The sequence below is a fragment of the Prionailurus viverrinus genome, chromosome A3, assembly GCF_022837055.1.
Source record: "Prionailurus viverrinus isolate Anna chromosome A3, UM_Priviv_1.0, whole genome shotgun sequence".
Lineage (NCBI taxonomy): Eukaryota > Metazoa > Chordata > Mammalia > Carnivora > Felidae > Prionailurus > Prionailurus viverrinus.
Window position 1 is genome coordinate 90,472,897 of NC_062563.1, and position 16,823 is coordinate 90,489,719.

Here is a 16,823-nt window from a genome sequence, read left to right on the forward strand (position 1 = left end):
GGGTTTTTTACTTGAGATCTTTCTACTTTCTTGATACAGGTACTTATAAGTATAAGTTTTCCTCTTAAGATTTGGCTGTATACCATAAGTTTTTGTCATTTATAAAAATATTTTCCTTTTTTTGGATCCCATTTTATTTTTTGTATGTATGTATGTATGTATGTTTGTATTTTTAAATATCAGTTAACATACAGTGTAGTATTGGTTTCACAAGTAGAACCCAGTGATTCTTCGCTTCCATATAACACCCAGTGCTTATCCCATCACGCGCCCTCCTTAACGCCTATCACCCGTTTAGCTCATCCCCCCATGAACCTCCCCTCCAGCAACCTTCAGTTCTCTGTATTTAGGGGTCTCTTATGGTTGGCTCCCTGTTTTTATCTTATCTTTCCTTCCCTTCCCCTATGTTCATCTGTTGAGTTTCTCAAATTTCACGTATGAATGAAATCATATGATGTTTTTCTCTGACTTATTTTTCTTAGCGTGATACATCCTAGTTCCATCCACATTGTTGTAAATGGCAAGATTTCAGTCTTTTTGATCACCAAGTAATGTTCCATTGTATAATATGTCATATCTTCTTTATCCATTCATCAGCTGATGGACATTGAGCTCTTTCCATAATTTGGCTATTGTTGATAGCACTGCTGTAAACATTGGAGTGCATGTGCCCCTTTGAATCAGCATTTTTGTATCCTTTGGATAAATACCTAATAGTGCAATTGCTGGGTCATAGGGTAGCTCTATTTTTAATTTTGTAGAAACCTTTCTACTGTTATTCAGAATGGCTGCACCAGTTTGCGTTCCCACCAACAGTGCAAAAATGTCCCCCTTCCTCCACATCATGGCCAACATTTATTGTTTCCTGAGTTGTTTTTTTTAGCCATTCTGACAGGTGTGAGGTAGTTTCTCAGTGTGATTGAAGCTTCTGCACAGTGAAGGAAACAATCAACAAAACTAAAAGGCAACCACTGGAATGGGAGAAGATAGTTGCAAATGACATATCGTATAAAGGATTATTATCCAGAATCTATAAAGAACTTACCAAACTCAATACCCAAAAAAAACAAATAATCCAGTGAAGAAGTAGGCAGAAGACATGAATAGACACTTTTCCAAAGAAGACATCCAGATGACTAACAGACACATGAAAAGATACTCATACTCATCATCAGAGAAATATTAAAAGTATTTTCTGATTTCTCGGGTTTTTTTCCGCATAGGTTATTTAGGAATGTTTTGTTTAATTTCAGCATATTTGAGCTTCCCAAGTCTCATTCTCCTGTTGATTTCAGATTTCATTCTACTGTAGTTGGAGAACGTACTTTGTATTATTTCTATCCTTTTAAGTTTACTGAGGTTTGTTATGTGGCCTAGCATGTGGTCTGTCCTGGCAAACATTCCATTTGCACTTTAGAGGAATGTACATTTTGCTCGTTAGGTAGAATGTTCTATAGATAAGTATTAGGTCTAGTTGGTTTATAGTGTTGTTCAAGTCTTCTGTTTCCTTGTTACTTTTCTGTCTAGTTGTTTTATCCATTTTTTAAAATGCCATATTGAGGTCTCCAACTTTTTTTTCTTTCATTGTCTCTTCCTCCTTTTTGTTAGTTTTTGCTTCCTGTATTTTACTGCTCTCTTATCATAGTAGATATGTGTTTATAATTCTTTTTTTTGATACGTGTTTATAATTCTTATATTTTCCTCACACATGACCTTATTTCATTATGAAATATCCCTCTTTATCTGTAGGAACATTTTTTATTTTAGAATCTGTTTTTTATGATATTAATATAGCCACTTCAGCTTTCTCATCATTGCTGTTTACATGATACATGTTTTTCCATCCTTGTGTTTTCAATCTATTTGTATCTTTATATGTAAAATATGTGTCTTGGGGTGCCTTGGTTGCTCTGTCAGTTAAGCGTCCGACTTCATCTTAGGTCATGATCTCTTGGTTTGTGGGTTCAAGCCCCGTGTCAGGCTCTGTGCTAACAGCTTGGAGCCTGGAGCCTGCTTCGGGTTCTGTGTCTCCCTCTCTCTGCCTCTCCCCCACTCACACTGTGTCTCTCAAAACTGAATAAACATTTTAAAAAACTTTTTTTTAATAAAATATGTGTCTTGTAGACAGCTTATAATTGGATCATGTTTAAAAAAAATAACAGTTTCTACCTTTTTATTGAATTGCTTAATCCATATTTGTTATTGATATAGTTGGATTTATATCTTCCATTTTGCTTTTTGTTTTCTATATATCTATACCTGGAAAGGTGGTGGATTAGCTATCCTGAAAAACTCCCTTTAAGAAAATAACTAAAATGCTAGATAAAAATATCAAAACTATCTTCTAAAACTTAAGAGTTGACATAACATTTAAGTATCTTCAGGTCCCAAAAAATAAGGTGAAGGCAGGAACCCACCCTAGGCATAATTAAGCACTAACACAGATTGTCACCCTAAGGGTTTCACTGAAGTCTATAGATCTGGGATTTATTTTTAAGGTCTACGTGAAGTTGTGAACAAAATCTAGAACTTAGGGCACACCCATAGTGAAAAAGTCCTGCTTAAAGCTGGGTTTCCAGTAGGCTGCAATCTAGTAAAAGAATAATAAGAAATAAACACATCCATCCAGAAGAGTAAAGCAAGGAAACTTGCCTGTCTTAACCTCAGTAGCAGGTCTGGGGAAAGATGGCAGTAACAAATTCATCCTCAGAATTTGTAACTACAGAGCAGCTCTCACATAGGTTTATAGTTGTGAAGTTTGCACTGGTACAGTTTATCAGTGCAGTAAACTACATGTGTATCTGAAAATTCTGCAACCCAGAATTTTATTTAAAATGGCCCTAGTAAAAGGGGCACCTGGGTGGCTCAGTCGGTTAAGTGTCCGACTTCAGCTCAGGTCATGATCCACAGTTCATGGGTTTGAGCCCCGTGTTGGGCTCTGTGCTAACAGCTCAGAGCCTGGAGCCTGTTTCAGATTCTGTGTCTCCCTCTCTCTCTGCCCCTCCCCAGCTCACACTCTGTCTCTTTCTCTCAAAAATAAACACTTAAAAAAAATTTTTTTAATGGCCCAAGTAGTGCCAACTCATGCCAGGCTGAAGCAAATGCACATCTCTTTAAAGGAATTTCAACCCAGACCTCAGAATATGCCCCCAAATGCCAAACTCATAGACACCATGAGTGAAAAAGTATAAAAAATAGAAGTAACAAGCAAAAATGAGACCCACAAAGACAATTTTTCAGGGCTTTCTGGAAAAATGGCTGATTCTACGATTGGAACAGGAAATACAGAAGATGAGCCTGGAGCATCTTGTAGTGCTAGAAAGTAAGGAGAAAACCTTAAAGTGATGGAGAGTATGTCAAAGGGACACAAGAACCAAGTAAAAGAGCTCCTAGTGACCAAAGTTCCAGCAATTTGAGTAATATAGTAGTATTGAATTATAACCAAAGAATAAACATTCATGGATCCATAATGATATAAATAAATGATTGAATAAATAAATGGGAGCAAATAGACAGTTCTGTGCAGAATCCCAAATGTCTGAGTATGTATGGAGTATGTAGACACTTTACCCTTAAGGAGGTAGAACATAATTCCCTAGTCTTTAAGAATGGATTGCACATAATAACTTCCTTCCAAAGAGTTTAATATGGGAAGAAAAAAGAGAGTAAGTTTACAGTGAAGAACCCTGACGAAAACACTACCTCAACCAGGTGGTCACAGTCCACACCAACAGTGATAAGTCATGCTGACAGTATGTACCCTTAATATGTAATGAGAATGGCACTTTAAAGTCTTCCTCCCCCAAACCTGTAACACAGTCTATTCATGAGAAAAACAAATGAACAACATTCTGCAAAATATTTGATTGGTACTTCTCGAAACTGTCAAGGCCAGGGGTCCTGGGTGGCTCGGTCGGTTAAGTGTCTGACTTTGGCTCAGGTCATGATCTTGCAGTTCGTGAGTTCAAGCCCCACGTCAGGCTCTGTGCTGACAACTGGGAGCCTGGGGCCTGCTTCAGATTCTGTGTCTCCCTCTCTCTCTGCGCCTCCCCTACTTGCACTCACTCTCCCTCTCTCTCTCAGAAATAAACATTAATTTTTTTTTTAACATAGGTGTCATAGGGGCGCCTGGGTGGCGCAGTCGGTTAAGCATCCGACTTCAGCCAGGTCACGATCTCGCGGTCCGTGAGTTCGAGCCCCGCGTCGGGCTCTGGGCTGATGGCTCAGAGCCTGGAGCCTGTTTCCGATTCTGTGTCTCCCTCTCTGTGCCCCTCCCCTGTTCATGCTCTGTCTCTCTCTGTCCCAAAAATAAATAAATGTTGAAAAAAAAAAAACAAAAACATAGGTGTCATAAAGGACAAAAGCTGAGGAACTATTCTAGATCAAAGGAGACTAATGAGGCATGGCAGCTAAATGCAGTCATGATTCTAGATTGGACTGTAACCCCGGGGGAAAAATTACTATAAAGGACAATTTTGGGAAAGTTGCTGAAATTTGAACATAATCTTCACATTAGTATCATATCAATGTTAAATTAAATGTATTTGGTAATTATACCATGGTACGTAAGAGAATGCCTTTCCTTTTAGGGTATATACACTATAGTATCCCAGGATGAAAGGACATGATATTTATAACTTATTCTCTGATGGTTCAGATAATATGTAAGTAATATGCATATGCTTGCAGGTTGTGATAGATAAGCCAGTGTAGCAAAATGTTAACAATTGGTGAATCTACCAGAAATGTATGGAAGTTTATTCTATTTTGCTGCCTTTTGGTAGGATTGGAATTTTCTTTTCTACAAAATAATATAAATAATAATATAGTATTTATAATATTAATAATATATAAATATTATAAATGATATAAATACATTACAAAATATATTTGTAAATATAAATTTTACAAAATAATAATAAAATTTTCTCTTTACCAGAAAGGGTCTGAAAAAGATGATGGAGATGGTGTAGGATTTAGCTATACAAGGTATTAAAATAAACTATACAGCAGTAACCATTAAAAGGATGCTATTGTGGGGGGCGCGTGGGTGGCTAAGTCAGTTAAGCATCTGACTTCTGCTCAGGTCATGATCTTGCGGCTCATGAGTTCAAGCCCCACGTTGGGCTCTGTGCTGACAGCTCAGAGCCTGGATCCTGCTTCAGATTCTGTGTCCCCCTCTCTCTCTGCCCCACCCCTGCTTGTGCTCTCTCTGTCCTTCAGAAATGAATAAACATTAAAAAAAAAAATTTTAAAAAAAAGGATGCTATTGGGTCAAGAGACTGAGAGTGGGTACCTCAATGGAAATAAATACAGTGAGAATCTACTGTTTTAAAAGTGCCATTTCACATCAGTTTGGAATAGATGGATTATTCAACACATTATACCAAGATGCTTAGCTAGCGTTTGGGGACGTGTGGGGGTAGATTTCTCCTTACCCCTGTTACTGAGACTCATATATTTCAGAGATGTAAGTAATAAAAGAGAGCATGAGATCATAAAAGTTCTGGATGAAGGTTTGGATTATTATTTCTTATAAAGTAAGGTGACAAAATCTAAAAGTCCTAAAAGCAAATATTTGATAAATTTGTCTACATATTTTAAATTTCTGCATGGTAGAAAAATACTATATGCAAAGTCAATTTATAAATGCAAAGTAGGAAAACAATTTTAAACAGATAAACTTGAGAAAAGGGGGCTAATTTTCTTAATATGCAAAGAGCTTTTTTATAAATCAAAGACAGTCTAATAGAAAAACAAAGAACATGAGCAGGAATTTTATGGTAAAAGAAATACACATGGCCATGAAATATATGAAACAATACTTAGCCTTTTTCATAATTAAAGAAATATAGTAAACCACAGATTTTTTTTTTAATATTCATTTTGAGAGAGAGAAATTGTGGGGAGGGGCAGAGAGAGAGGAAGAGACAGAATCCCTAGTAGGCTCCACCCTGTCAGCGCAGAGCCCTATGTGGGGCTCAATCCCACTAAACATGAGATCATGACCTGAACCGAAATCAAGAGTCAGACTCTTAGCCAATTGATCCACCCAGGCACCCCTAAAACACAAAATTTTTAAGCCCTTTAGAATAGCACAGATGAAAAGATTTGATTCTGATTATAAAAATATTGTTGGAACTTAGGATCCCAAGCCTGCTTGGGATTCTCTCTCCCTCTCTCTGCCCCTCCCCTACTTACATGCGCGCTCTCTCTGTCTCTCTCTCAAAATAAATAAATAAACTTAAAAATAAAAAGTATTGTTGAGATATGGGGAAATGTACATACATCTTCATAATACTATTGTTAGAAGTGCAAATTTATTGCAACATTTTTTTTTTTTTAATTTTTTTTTCAACATTTATTTATTTTTTTTGGGACAGAGAGAGACAGAGCATGAACGGGGGAGGGGCACAGAGAGAGGGAGACACAGAATCGGAAACAGGCTCCAGGCTCTGAGCCATCAGCCCAGAGCCCGACGCGGGTCTCGAACTCACGGACCGCGAGATCGTGACCTGGCTGAAGTCGGACGCTTAACCGACTGCGCCACCCAGGCTCCCTGCAACATTTTTAAAGAATACAGCAATTTGACAATGTCTAACCGTTGTGACTTTATTAACATTTGTTAAGTAGAGCTCTGGGATGTCCAATGGCTCAATAAAAGAGTACAAGGGAAATTGATATAGAGAACTGTATTACTCACAGGTCCTGGAGGAGGTACGCAGCATGCTTTGAGCGGACACACGGGGCAAGAGAATGGCAAAACCTGGGGTACATGCCATTATTAGGGTCTATAGGTGGATTGGTTCCCAAGATAAGGGTGAACTGGTGAATTCAAAACCAGAAAGGGCCGTATTTTGGTAAGCTTGGCAAGGGTCTTGTGTAAGCAGTGCACAAAGGGTAAGGCCCTGGGAGGTGGGGAGACTGTGTATCACAAGGACTTTTGGGGAGGTCATATAAGGAACTTAAATACTTAAGATTCTGCGTGCTGTTCTCTAGGGCATGCATTAGAAGGAGGAGCTAGTGTTAGTTCAAGGCCCCTGCAGTCCACTTGCCTACACAAAATGGATGCTGAAGCAGCAGTATTTTGGACCCCTTTATCTAAACTCTCAACATGGACTAAAATTGAAATAAATGTTTCTTTCATCCAGCATTTCCACTTGCAGGAGTTATACACATAAAGTTGTATCAAACATAAAATCTCACACACACACACATACACACATGCACAGATATCCACTGCAGCATTCTTCAGGAGAGTAAACATTTGGAAACAACCTAAACATGTAGTTAAATTATATATCAAATCAGTAAATATAAAATGTTTACATATGCATAAAATATTTTTTTCATTGAACAAATATTTTTGCAGCACTTGGCAGCATTTTATCTAAATGGGTATATAAAACCTGGTTAATAGTTGTTATTATTAGAAAGTGGCTTAGGGGTTGAGGGATGGCAGGGAGACTTTTTCACCTTAAATTCTCTACATTATTTGAATATTTTACAATGAGCATATTTAACTTTAATTTTTAAAAGTAGTAAATCATAGTTTAATATACTTTGATATATTTGGGGAGAATTTTACAAATGCTGTGTGTAAAACTAATGTATTAGAATAGACATTCATCTCAACTGATTTGACATTTACTCAATGAAGTACCATGAGATAGGGTTGTGTAGTCTCATTGCTCATAGAGCTCTTTATACTCAACAGATTCAGCTTGCTCATTTTCTACTCTTTACCATGTATTTTACTTCAGCCCCAAGTCAGTGGGACTGCGTTGTTTGAAAATACTGATATTGGAAAACAAATACATTTTCCAGTAATGTTATCTATTTCCTCATTCTTTTGCTTTTGCTTTATTTTTTAATGTACTCTCATTAGCCCTTTGACATTTTGCTGCTTTTATCCTGTTGCTATGGTATCCTTCCTGAAGTATAGCCATAATCTTGTTTTTCCTCTGCTCAAATGGTATACTGGTGCTTAATTTCCATTAAGAATAAATTTTAAAGTCCTTAGCCTAGTGTTCTAGCCTTCACATAATTTGTCCTCAAATTCCTACCTCCTTTCCTTTCCTTTCCTTTCCTTTCCTTTCCTTTCCTTTCCTTTCCTTTCCTTTCCCCTTCCTTTCCCTTCCTTTCCCTTCCTTCCCTTTCCTTCCTTTCTTCCTTCCTTCCTTCCTTCCTTCCTTCCTTCCTTCCTTCCTTCCCATAATTTTATCATGGAAAGAACACTGAACATGAGATCTACCCTCTTAACAAAATTTTAAGTGTACGGTATATTGTTGACTATAGGTGCAATGTTACACAGCAGGTCTCTAGAACTTACTCATCTTGCTTTGACTGAAACTCTATGCCCATTGATTACTAACTCCCCATTCCCTACCCTTCCCCCCCATCCCCTGGCAGCCACTATTCCATTCTTTGATTCTGTGAATTTGACTATTTTATATCTCTCATAAAAGTGAAATCCATCTTATTTCACTTAACATAATGTCCTCAAGGTTCATCCATTATGTCACATATAGCAGAATTTCCTTCTTTTTATGGATATACCATATTTTCTTTATTCTTCGATATGTTGGTGGATATTTAGTTTGCTTCTACATTTTGACTGTTGTGAATAGTGCTGCAGTGAACTTAGGAGTGCTAATATTCCTTTGAGATCTTCATTTCAATTCTTTTGGATAAATACCCATAACTGGGATTGCTGAACCGTATGGTAGTTCTAATTTGAATTTTTTTAGGAACCTTCGTACTGTTTTCCACAGCAGCTACAACATTTTGCATTCTCACCAACATTTGTTTTTTGGGTTTTTTTGATAATAGCCATCTTGACAGATGTAGATGATAATTCATTGTGGTTTTAATTTGCATTTCCTTGATAAGATTAGTGAGTGATGTTGAGCCTTTTTTCATCTACCTCTTGTCCATTTATATATCTTGAGGAAATGGCTGTTCAAGTTATTTGCCTAGGTTTTCAATTGGGTTATTATTTTACTATTGAGTTGTATGAATTCTTTATATATTTTGGAGATTAACCTCTTATCAGACATATAGTATACACTTCTTTTCTCTTATTTCATACATTGCCCTTTCTCTTTGTCAGTTGTTTCCTTTGCTGTGTAGAAACTTTAAAAAAAAAATTTTTTTAATGATGGGTATTTTTCTTTTTTCTCTTTTTTTTAAGTTTATTTATTTTGAGAAAGATAGAGAGTAGGGGAGGGGCAAAGAGAGGGTGAGAGAGAGAATCCCAAGCAGACTCCACACTGTCAGCACCGTAGCCCGATGCGGGGCTCAAACTCATGAACCGCGAGATCATGACCTGAGTCAAAATTGGACACTTAACCAGCTGAGACACCCAGGCGTCCCTAAGTGTGAATACTATTTCTAAAGGGAATACAAATATTTTGAAAATCCTTCAAAATCTTTTTCTTTCTCCCTTTCAGAGTCCAGATGTCATTCAGAATTTGAAAATACTACCCATTCTGTCTTCAGGTCAGCCAAGTTTTACTTTCATCATCCAGTCCACCTACCAACTGATCAAGATGTTTGCCATGAATCCTTGGGGAGGAGTGTTTTCATGAGGCATTCTTGGAAAGATTTCTTTCAGCGTCATCCAGACAAACAAAGAGAACATACTTGTCTTCCTTCCCCTGTTGAAAATGTGGAAAAGACCAAGGCAGATTATACCAGAATAGAGAGCCTCAGTATCAATGTAAACTTGGAAAACAAAGAAGTGATGCATTCCACTAAAAGTCAGGCTAGAGATTATCCAAAATGTGACAAACAAATTAGTGATCCAAAAAGGGATCATAAGGTCACCCCAGAGCTAACAACTCAGCACACTGTGAGTTTGAATGAACTCTGGAACAAGTATCAGGAGCGACAGAAACAAAAGAAACCTCCCGAGTTTAGTGACAGAAAAGAACTATCCTTGGTGGAGCGACTTGATCGTTTGGCTAAACTTCTTCAGAATCCCATCACATATTCTCTCTGGGCCTCTGAAAGCACACAGGATGATAGCAGAGGGGAACGGGATATTAAGCAACAGCAGAAAATCAAGTTTCAGAAAAAGAAGCGGTATAAGAGCCTGGAGAAATGCCATAAAAACACAGGAGAGCTTAAAAAAAGCAAGGCGCTTTCTACTCATCAAGCTGGGAAGTCCAACCAGATTAAAATTGAACAGATTAAATTTGATAAGTATATCCTGAGAAAACAGCCAGGTTTTCATTATATAAACAACACTTCCTCAGATTCTAGACCATCTGACGAAAGTGAGCTGCTCACAGACACTGCCACCAACATCCTTTCCACAACCAATTCTCCTGTGGAATCTGATATCTTAACCCAAACAGATAAAGAGGTGACTTTGCAGGAGAGAAGCAGCTCTATTTCCACCATTGACACTGCCCGACTGATCCAAGCTTTTGGCCATGAAAGGGTTTGTCTGTCACCCAGGCGAATTAAATTATACAGCAGCATTACCGACCACCAGAGGAGATACCTTGAGAGGCGGAGCAAGAAGAATAAGAAAGCTTTGAATACAGGTCATCCCCAAATGACTTCTGAGCACACCAGAAGGAAACACATCCAGGTACATGGCTACAAATTCCGTCTGGCAATGTGACTGCCTTTTTCATGGACTTTTTAGTTAAGCTTTGCACACAGGTGAAAAAAAGCCAATTGCCCTTTCCTCACTATAACATTTCTTACCAACTTTCGGAAAAGAGTGAGAAAGTGTAGTACAGTGCTATTGTGAGTTGTCATTCTTTTCTTCAACGCTCAGTTACAACGAAGGGCTTTGCTGCTAAATGCTTCAGAATCTGCAAAGTGTACCCCTGGCACGGGGGAGCTTCCAGTTTAGGATGACCTCCATTCTGAACATTAGTGCCTGGCCGTTTCTGTTTGTTTGGGGTTTTTTTGCTTATTCATTCCTCCCTGTCTTTCAAGAAGTTTTGAGATGTTCTTAAACACATACACAGATATACACAGACACAAATATCCAGACACATACTTATGTAAGTAATACAATAATGATTTTCTTGAGTAAATGAAGAATTAGAATGATAGAAAATTAAATTAAAGCCAGGAAGGGATGAGCTACAACATGATTTTTAAGGGTAAATAAATGAAGAATTGTGAGTGTTGGGAAGACAAGTTGAAGCCAGAGGGGAGATAAATAAATACACCTTGTGGATATGGTTGCTAGAAGTGAGCCACAAATTTTGCTCTATGTTTTCTAGCATGTGGTGTTGCTACAACTTTGTGATCAATTACATAAGTCTATAATATAAAAACTAGGTTTTCAAAAGCATTATAAATATTTCTGATACTGAGACCTAAGAGAAATTTCTCTCGTCTATTCTCATAAAGAAGGCACCACAGTGTATGTAAGAGTCCTCAACAGCATCCTTACAAGGAATTCGGTAACAACACCCATAAGATTAATATGACCTTATGTTAGGGAGTTTCAGTAAAGGCAGACTTCAAGGGGGCAGCAAATGCAGACTAATACTTTAACCCAAGAATAAAATTTAGGGTATCTAGAGGAGTGTTCTCCAAAGAGGGATGCTTACAGAATGGGGCACTGGAGTACAGACAAAAAAAAAAAAAAAGATAGATATTTATTTTTCTCAGCCTTTTAAAATTTATATTTCTGTATATGTTTTATAATATATGAATAGAGCCATAATTTATAACATAAATAAATATCTACTTTGGTAATTTGTGCTCAAAAATATTTTATCAGTAGGACTGCATGATCAAAAAAACTTAAGAGAGCACTAGTCTAGAGGCAAGGAGACACAAGACATTGAGACAATTCATAAATATTATTTCTCATAATTGAGTTTTTGGTAGGTATTAAATGATAGTGATTACATGTATAAATAGAACAATATGACTTTTTAAAGTAGGAGAAGAATTGGGAATGATAACAGATTAAGGCTTTTTGTTCCATGGAGGAGATAGGGAAAAAAGATCTCAGTAGAGGGTGTGTGTGTGTGCGTGTGTGTGTGTGTGTGTGTGTGGCAAAATCCATACACTTTACACGCATAAAGTTTATAGTTTTAACCATCTTAAAGTGTACAGTCTAATGGCACTGAGTATATTCACAGTGTTTTACATATCACCACTATCCAGTTTGTGTACTTTTTCATCACTCCAGTAGAAACTTCCTAACCATTAAGCAGTCGCTCTCTATTCCCCCTCCCACCAGCCCCTGACAACCATGAAGCTACTTTCTGCCTTTGTTGCCTGTTCTGTGTATTTCATATAAATGGAATCATACAGATGTGACCAAGTCAGACATCTGTCACTTTAACATATTTTTGAGGTTCATCCATGCCCTAGCATGTATCAGTACTTTATTGCTTTATATGGGTCAATAATATTCCATTGCATGTATATACTATATTTTATTTATTCATCTGTTTGTGGACATTTAGGTTGTTTCCATCTTTTGGCTACTGTAAAAGGAGCAGATATGAACATCTGTACACAAGTTTTTATTTGAACACTGTGTACAGTTCTTTTGGTTATATACTTAGGAGTGGAAGTTCTAGGTCATATGATAATTCTGTGTTTAGCTTATTGAGTAACCACCAAACTGTTTTCCACAATGGATATACCATTTATATTCCCACCAGCAATGTCTGAGCGCCCCATTCTCTCCACATTGACCAGCACTTTGTATTTACCTTGTTTTATGGTTTGTCTGTTTGGGTTTTTCTTGCCATGCTAGTAGGTGTGAAGGGTATCTCATACTCATTGTCATTTTGATTGTGGTTTTGATTTGCTTTCCCCTTTCCTAATGACAGTAAGCATCTTTTCCTGTGCTTGTTGGCCGTGTGTGTGTGTGTGTGTGTGTGTGTGTGTGTGTGTACATATATATATCTTCTTTTGAGAAATGTCTATTCAGGTTTTTGCCCACTTGTAATTAAGTTGTTTGTTATTTTGAATTACAAGAGTTCTTTATTTATTCTGAATTGTAGATTCTTACTGGGTGTGTAATTTGTAAATATTTGCTCCCCCCCCCCCACCCCCGCCGGATTGTCTTTTCACTCGCTTATTACCATCCTTTGATGCACAATAGTTTACTTTTGATGAAGTCTATTTTTTTTCTTTTGTTGCTTGTGTTTTTGGTATCCTATCTAAGAAACCACTGCCAAATCCAGTCTTGTCCCTATATTCTTTTAAGAATTTTATACTATTCTTTCATTTACCTATTTGATATATATTGGGTTAATATTTGTATGTAATATAAGGTAAGGGTGAAACGTCATTCTTTTCCACGTGGATACCCAGTTGTCCTAGTACCAGTCTTTGAAGAGACTATTCTTTCCCCATTGAATGGTCTTGACACTTTTGTCAAAAATCAACTGACAGTAGATGTGAAGGTTTATTTCTGGGCCTTCAATTGCATTCCTTAGATCTACATGCCTAGTCATACTCCATTACTGCAGTATTTTTGATTACTCTAGCTGTAGTGAGTTTTAAAATTGAGAAGCATGAGTTTTCCAATTTTGTTCTTTTTCAAGACTACTTCGCTATTCAGGCCCCTTGTATTTGAATATGAATTTTAGGATCAGCTTTTCCATTTCTGCCAAAAAGGTCACTGGGATTTTGATATTAATTGCATTAAATCTACAGATTGGTTTGGAGTTTATTGCAATCTTAATATTAAGTCTTCAGGCTGTGAACACGGAATGTCTTTCAATTTATTTAGGTTTTTAATTTCTTCCAGGAATGTTTTGTAGCTTTCATTTTACAAGTCTTAGACCTTCTTAGTTAAATTTATTCTTGGTTTTCTTTTTTTTTTTTTAAATATGAAGTCCCAACAGGTGCCCTCCTCAATGCCCATCACCCACTTTCCCCTCCCTCCCACCCCCCTTCAACCCACAGTTTATTCTCAGTTTTTATAGTCTCTTATGGTTTCCCTCCCTCCCTCTCTAACTTTTTTTTTCCTCCTTCTCCTCCCCCATGGTCTTCTGTTAAGTTTCTCAGGATCCACATGAGAGTGAAAACTTATGGTATCTGACTTTCTCTGTATGACTTATTTCACTTAGCATAACACTCTCCAGTTCCATGTTGCTACACAAGGCCATATTACATTCTTTCTCATTGCCAAGTAGTATTCCATTGTATATATGAACCACAACTTCTTTATCCATTCATCAGTTGATGGACATTTAGGCTCTTTCCATTATTTGGTTATTGTTGAAAGTGCTGCTATAAACATTGGGGTAAAAGTGCCCCTATGCATCAACACTGCTGTATTTATTTGATTTTCTTGTTCTCTCTTTTTTTTTATTCTTAAGTGTGGTAAAATCCATATAACAAAATTTTTCATCTTACCCATTGTTAAATGTGCAGCTTGGTGCATTCATATCATTGTGTAGACATCACTATTATCCATCTTAGGAACTCTTGTCATCCTGCAAACCTGAAATTCTATACCCACTCAACCAACTCCTCATTCCACTTGATGCTCAGCCTCTGGCAACTACCAGTCTACTTTCTATCTCTATAAATTTGACTACTCTAGGTACCTCATATAAGTAGAATCATGTATCATTTGTCTTTTAGTAATAGGCTGATTTCATTTAGCAAAATATCCTTAAGGTTCATCCATGTTGTAGCATGTAACATGATTTTCTTATTTTTTAAGGGTGAATGATATTCCATTGTATGTATATAGCACATTTTACTTATCCATTCATCTGCTAATAGACGCTTGGGTTACTCTTTCTTTTGACTATTGTGAATAATTTTGCTGTGGATATAGGTGTACAAATATCTCTTCAAGAACCTGCTTTCAATTGGCGGGGGAGGTAATAAAACCAGAAGTAGAAGGCAGAATCATGTGGTAATTCTATTTTTAATTATTTGAGGAGCTGCCATGCTGTTTTCTATACCATTTTTAGTCCCACCACCAAGTGCACAGGGGTTCCAGTTTCTCCACATCCTTGCCAACCCCTGTTTTGTTTTGTTTTGTTTTTTTAATAAAAATAGTTATCCTAATGAGTGTGAAGTGGTATGTCATTGTGCTTTGATTTGTAGTTCCCTAATGATTAGTGATATTGAACATCTTTATTTGCTTATTAGTTATTTGTATGTGATCTCTGGAGAAATATCTATTCAAGTCCTTTGCCTGTTTCTTAATCAAGTTTTTTGTTGTTCATTTGTAGGATTTCTTTATATGTTCTGGATATTAACCTCTTCTACTTAATTTTCAATATTCTTTCTGATTCCATGGGTTGCCTTTTCATTCTGTTGATTTTGTCCTCAGAGGCACAGATTTTTAATTTAGATGTAATCCAGTTTATCTGTTTTTGCTTTTGGTGTCATATCCAGGAAATCATTGCCAAATGCAATGTCTTTAAGGTTTTCTCCTATTTTCTTCTAAGAGTTTTATGGTTTTAGGTCTCATGTTTAAGACTTTTGATCTAAGTTTTTGTATATGGTGCAAAGTAAGGCTCCAAGTTCATTCTTTTCTATGTGGATATCTAGTCCCAGCACCATTTGTTGAAAAAAGACTGTCTTTTCTCCATTGAATGGTCTTGGCACCCTTGACAAAAATCAGTTGACAATATATATATGAGGGTTTATTTCAGGCTCTCTATTCTAGTCTAGTCTAGTCTAGTCCTATTCTATTCTATTCTATTCTATTCTATTCTATTCTATTCTATTCTATTCTATTCTATTCTATTCTATTCTATTCTGCTGGTCTTTATGTCCTCCTTTATGCCAGTCCCACATTAGTTTTGGTTTGTTGTATCTTTGTAATAAATTTTGAAAACAAGTATAGAACCTCCAATTTATTCTTTTTTTTCAAAACTGTTCTGGCTATTCAAGGTCCCTTGAAATTCCATATCAATTTGTGTAAGTTTTTCTTTTTGATGTTATGTAATTGTTTTCTTAATTTCATGTTTGCATTGTTTATTGCTAGTGTAGAGATACACACCTAATTTTTGTATATTGGTTTTGTACTCTATAACTTTACTGAATTTGTTAACTCTTAACAGTTTTCTTGTGGATTCCTTAGGATTTTCTACATATAAGATCATGTCATCTGTGAATAGAAATAGTCTTACTTCCTCCTTTCCAATTTGGGTGCCCTTTATATACTTTCTGGCTAGAACTTCCAGATCAACAGTGTCAAACAGAAGTGGCAAAAGTGTCTTGTTCATGTTCTTAGAAGGAAAACATTTAGTCTTTCACCATTGAGAATGATGTGAGCTTGAGTTTTCATACATGACTTTTATCGTGTTAAGGAAGTTCCCTTTCTTTCTTGATGAGTATCTTTACCATGAAAGTGTTGTGTTTTTTGCCAGATGCATTAGCATTTATTGGGATGATCATCTGGGTCTTTTTTTTTTCTTTTATTCTGTTAATATGGTATAGATTGATAATCATGTATTGAACCAACTTTGCATTCCTGGGATAAATCCTTAAATATTCCTTAGTCTTGATACATAATTCTTTTCATATGCTGCTAGATTCACTTTGCTAGAATTTTGAAAAGGTCTTTTGCATCTCTGTAAAGGATATTGATCTGTTTTTTTTTTAATACCTTTCTTTGTCTGCCTGTGGTATCAGGATAATACTGGCTTCATAGAATGAGTTAGGACATTGTCCATCCTCTTTGATTTTTTTGGATGAGTTTGAGAAGAATTGGTGTTAATGATTGATACTTTCTTTAAATGTTTGGTAGAATTCATCAGTGAAGCCACTAGTCATGGGTTTTTCTTTGGGGGAAAAGTTTATTACTGATTCAGTCTTTTTACTGTAACTCTACTCAGATTTTCTATTTCTTC

At 36.6% G+C, this 16,823-nt stretch overlaps 1 protein-coding gene across 2 annotated transcripts in view; it reads left to right on the forward strand.

Annotated features, from left to right (window-relative positions):
- The window catches only part of ALMS1 (ALMS1 centrosome and basal body associated protein), a 227,426-nt gene that overhangs the window by 171,713 nt on the left and 38,890 nt on the right, over window positions 1-16,823 (forward strand). For both annotated transcript variants that reach the window (XM_047854528.1, XM_047854529.1), the window contains one exon: window positions 9,453-10,600. In XM_047854528.1, the coding sequence (XP_047710484.1) occupies window positions 9,453-10,600 (1,148 nt within the window). The remainder of the gene's footprint in view (window positions 1-9,452; window positions 10,601-16,823) is intronic.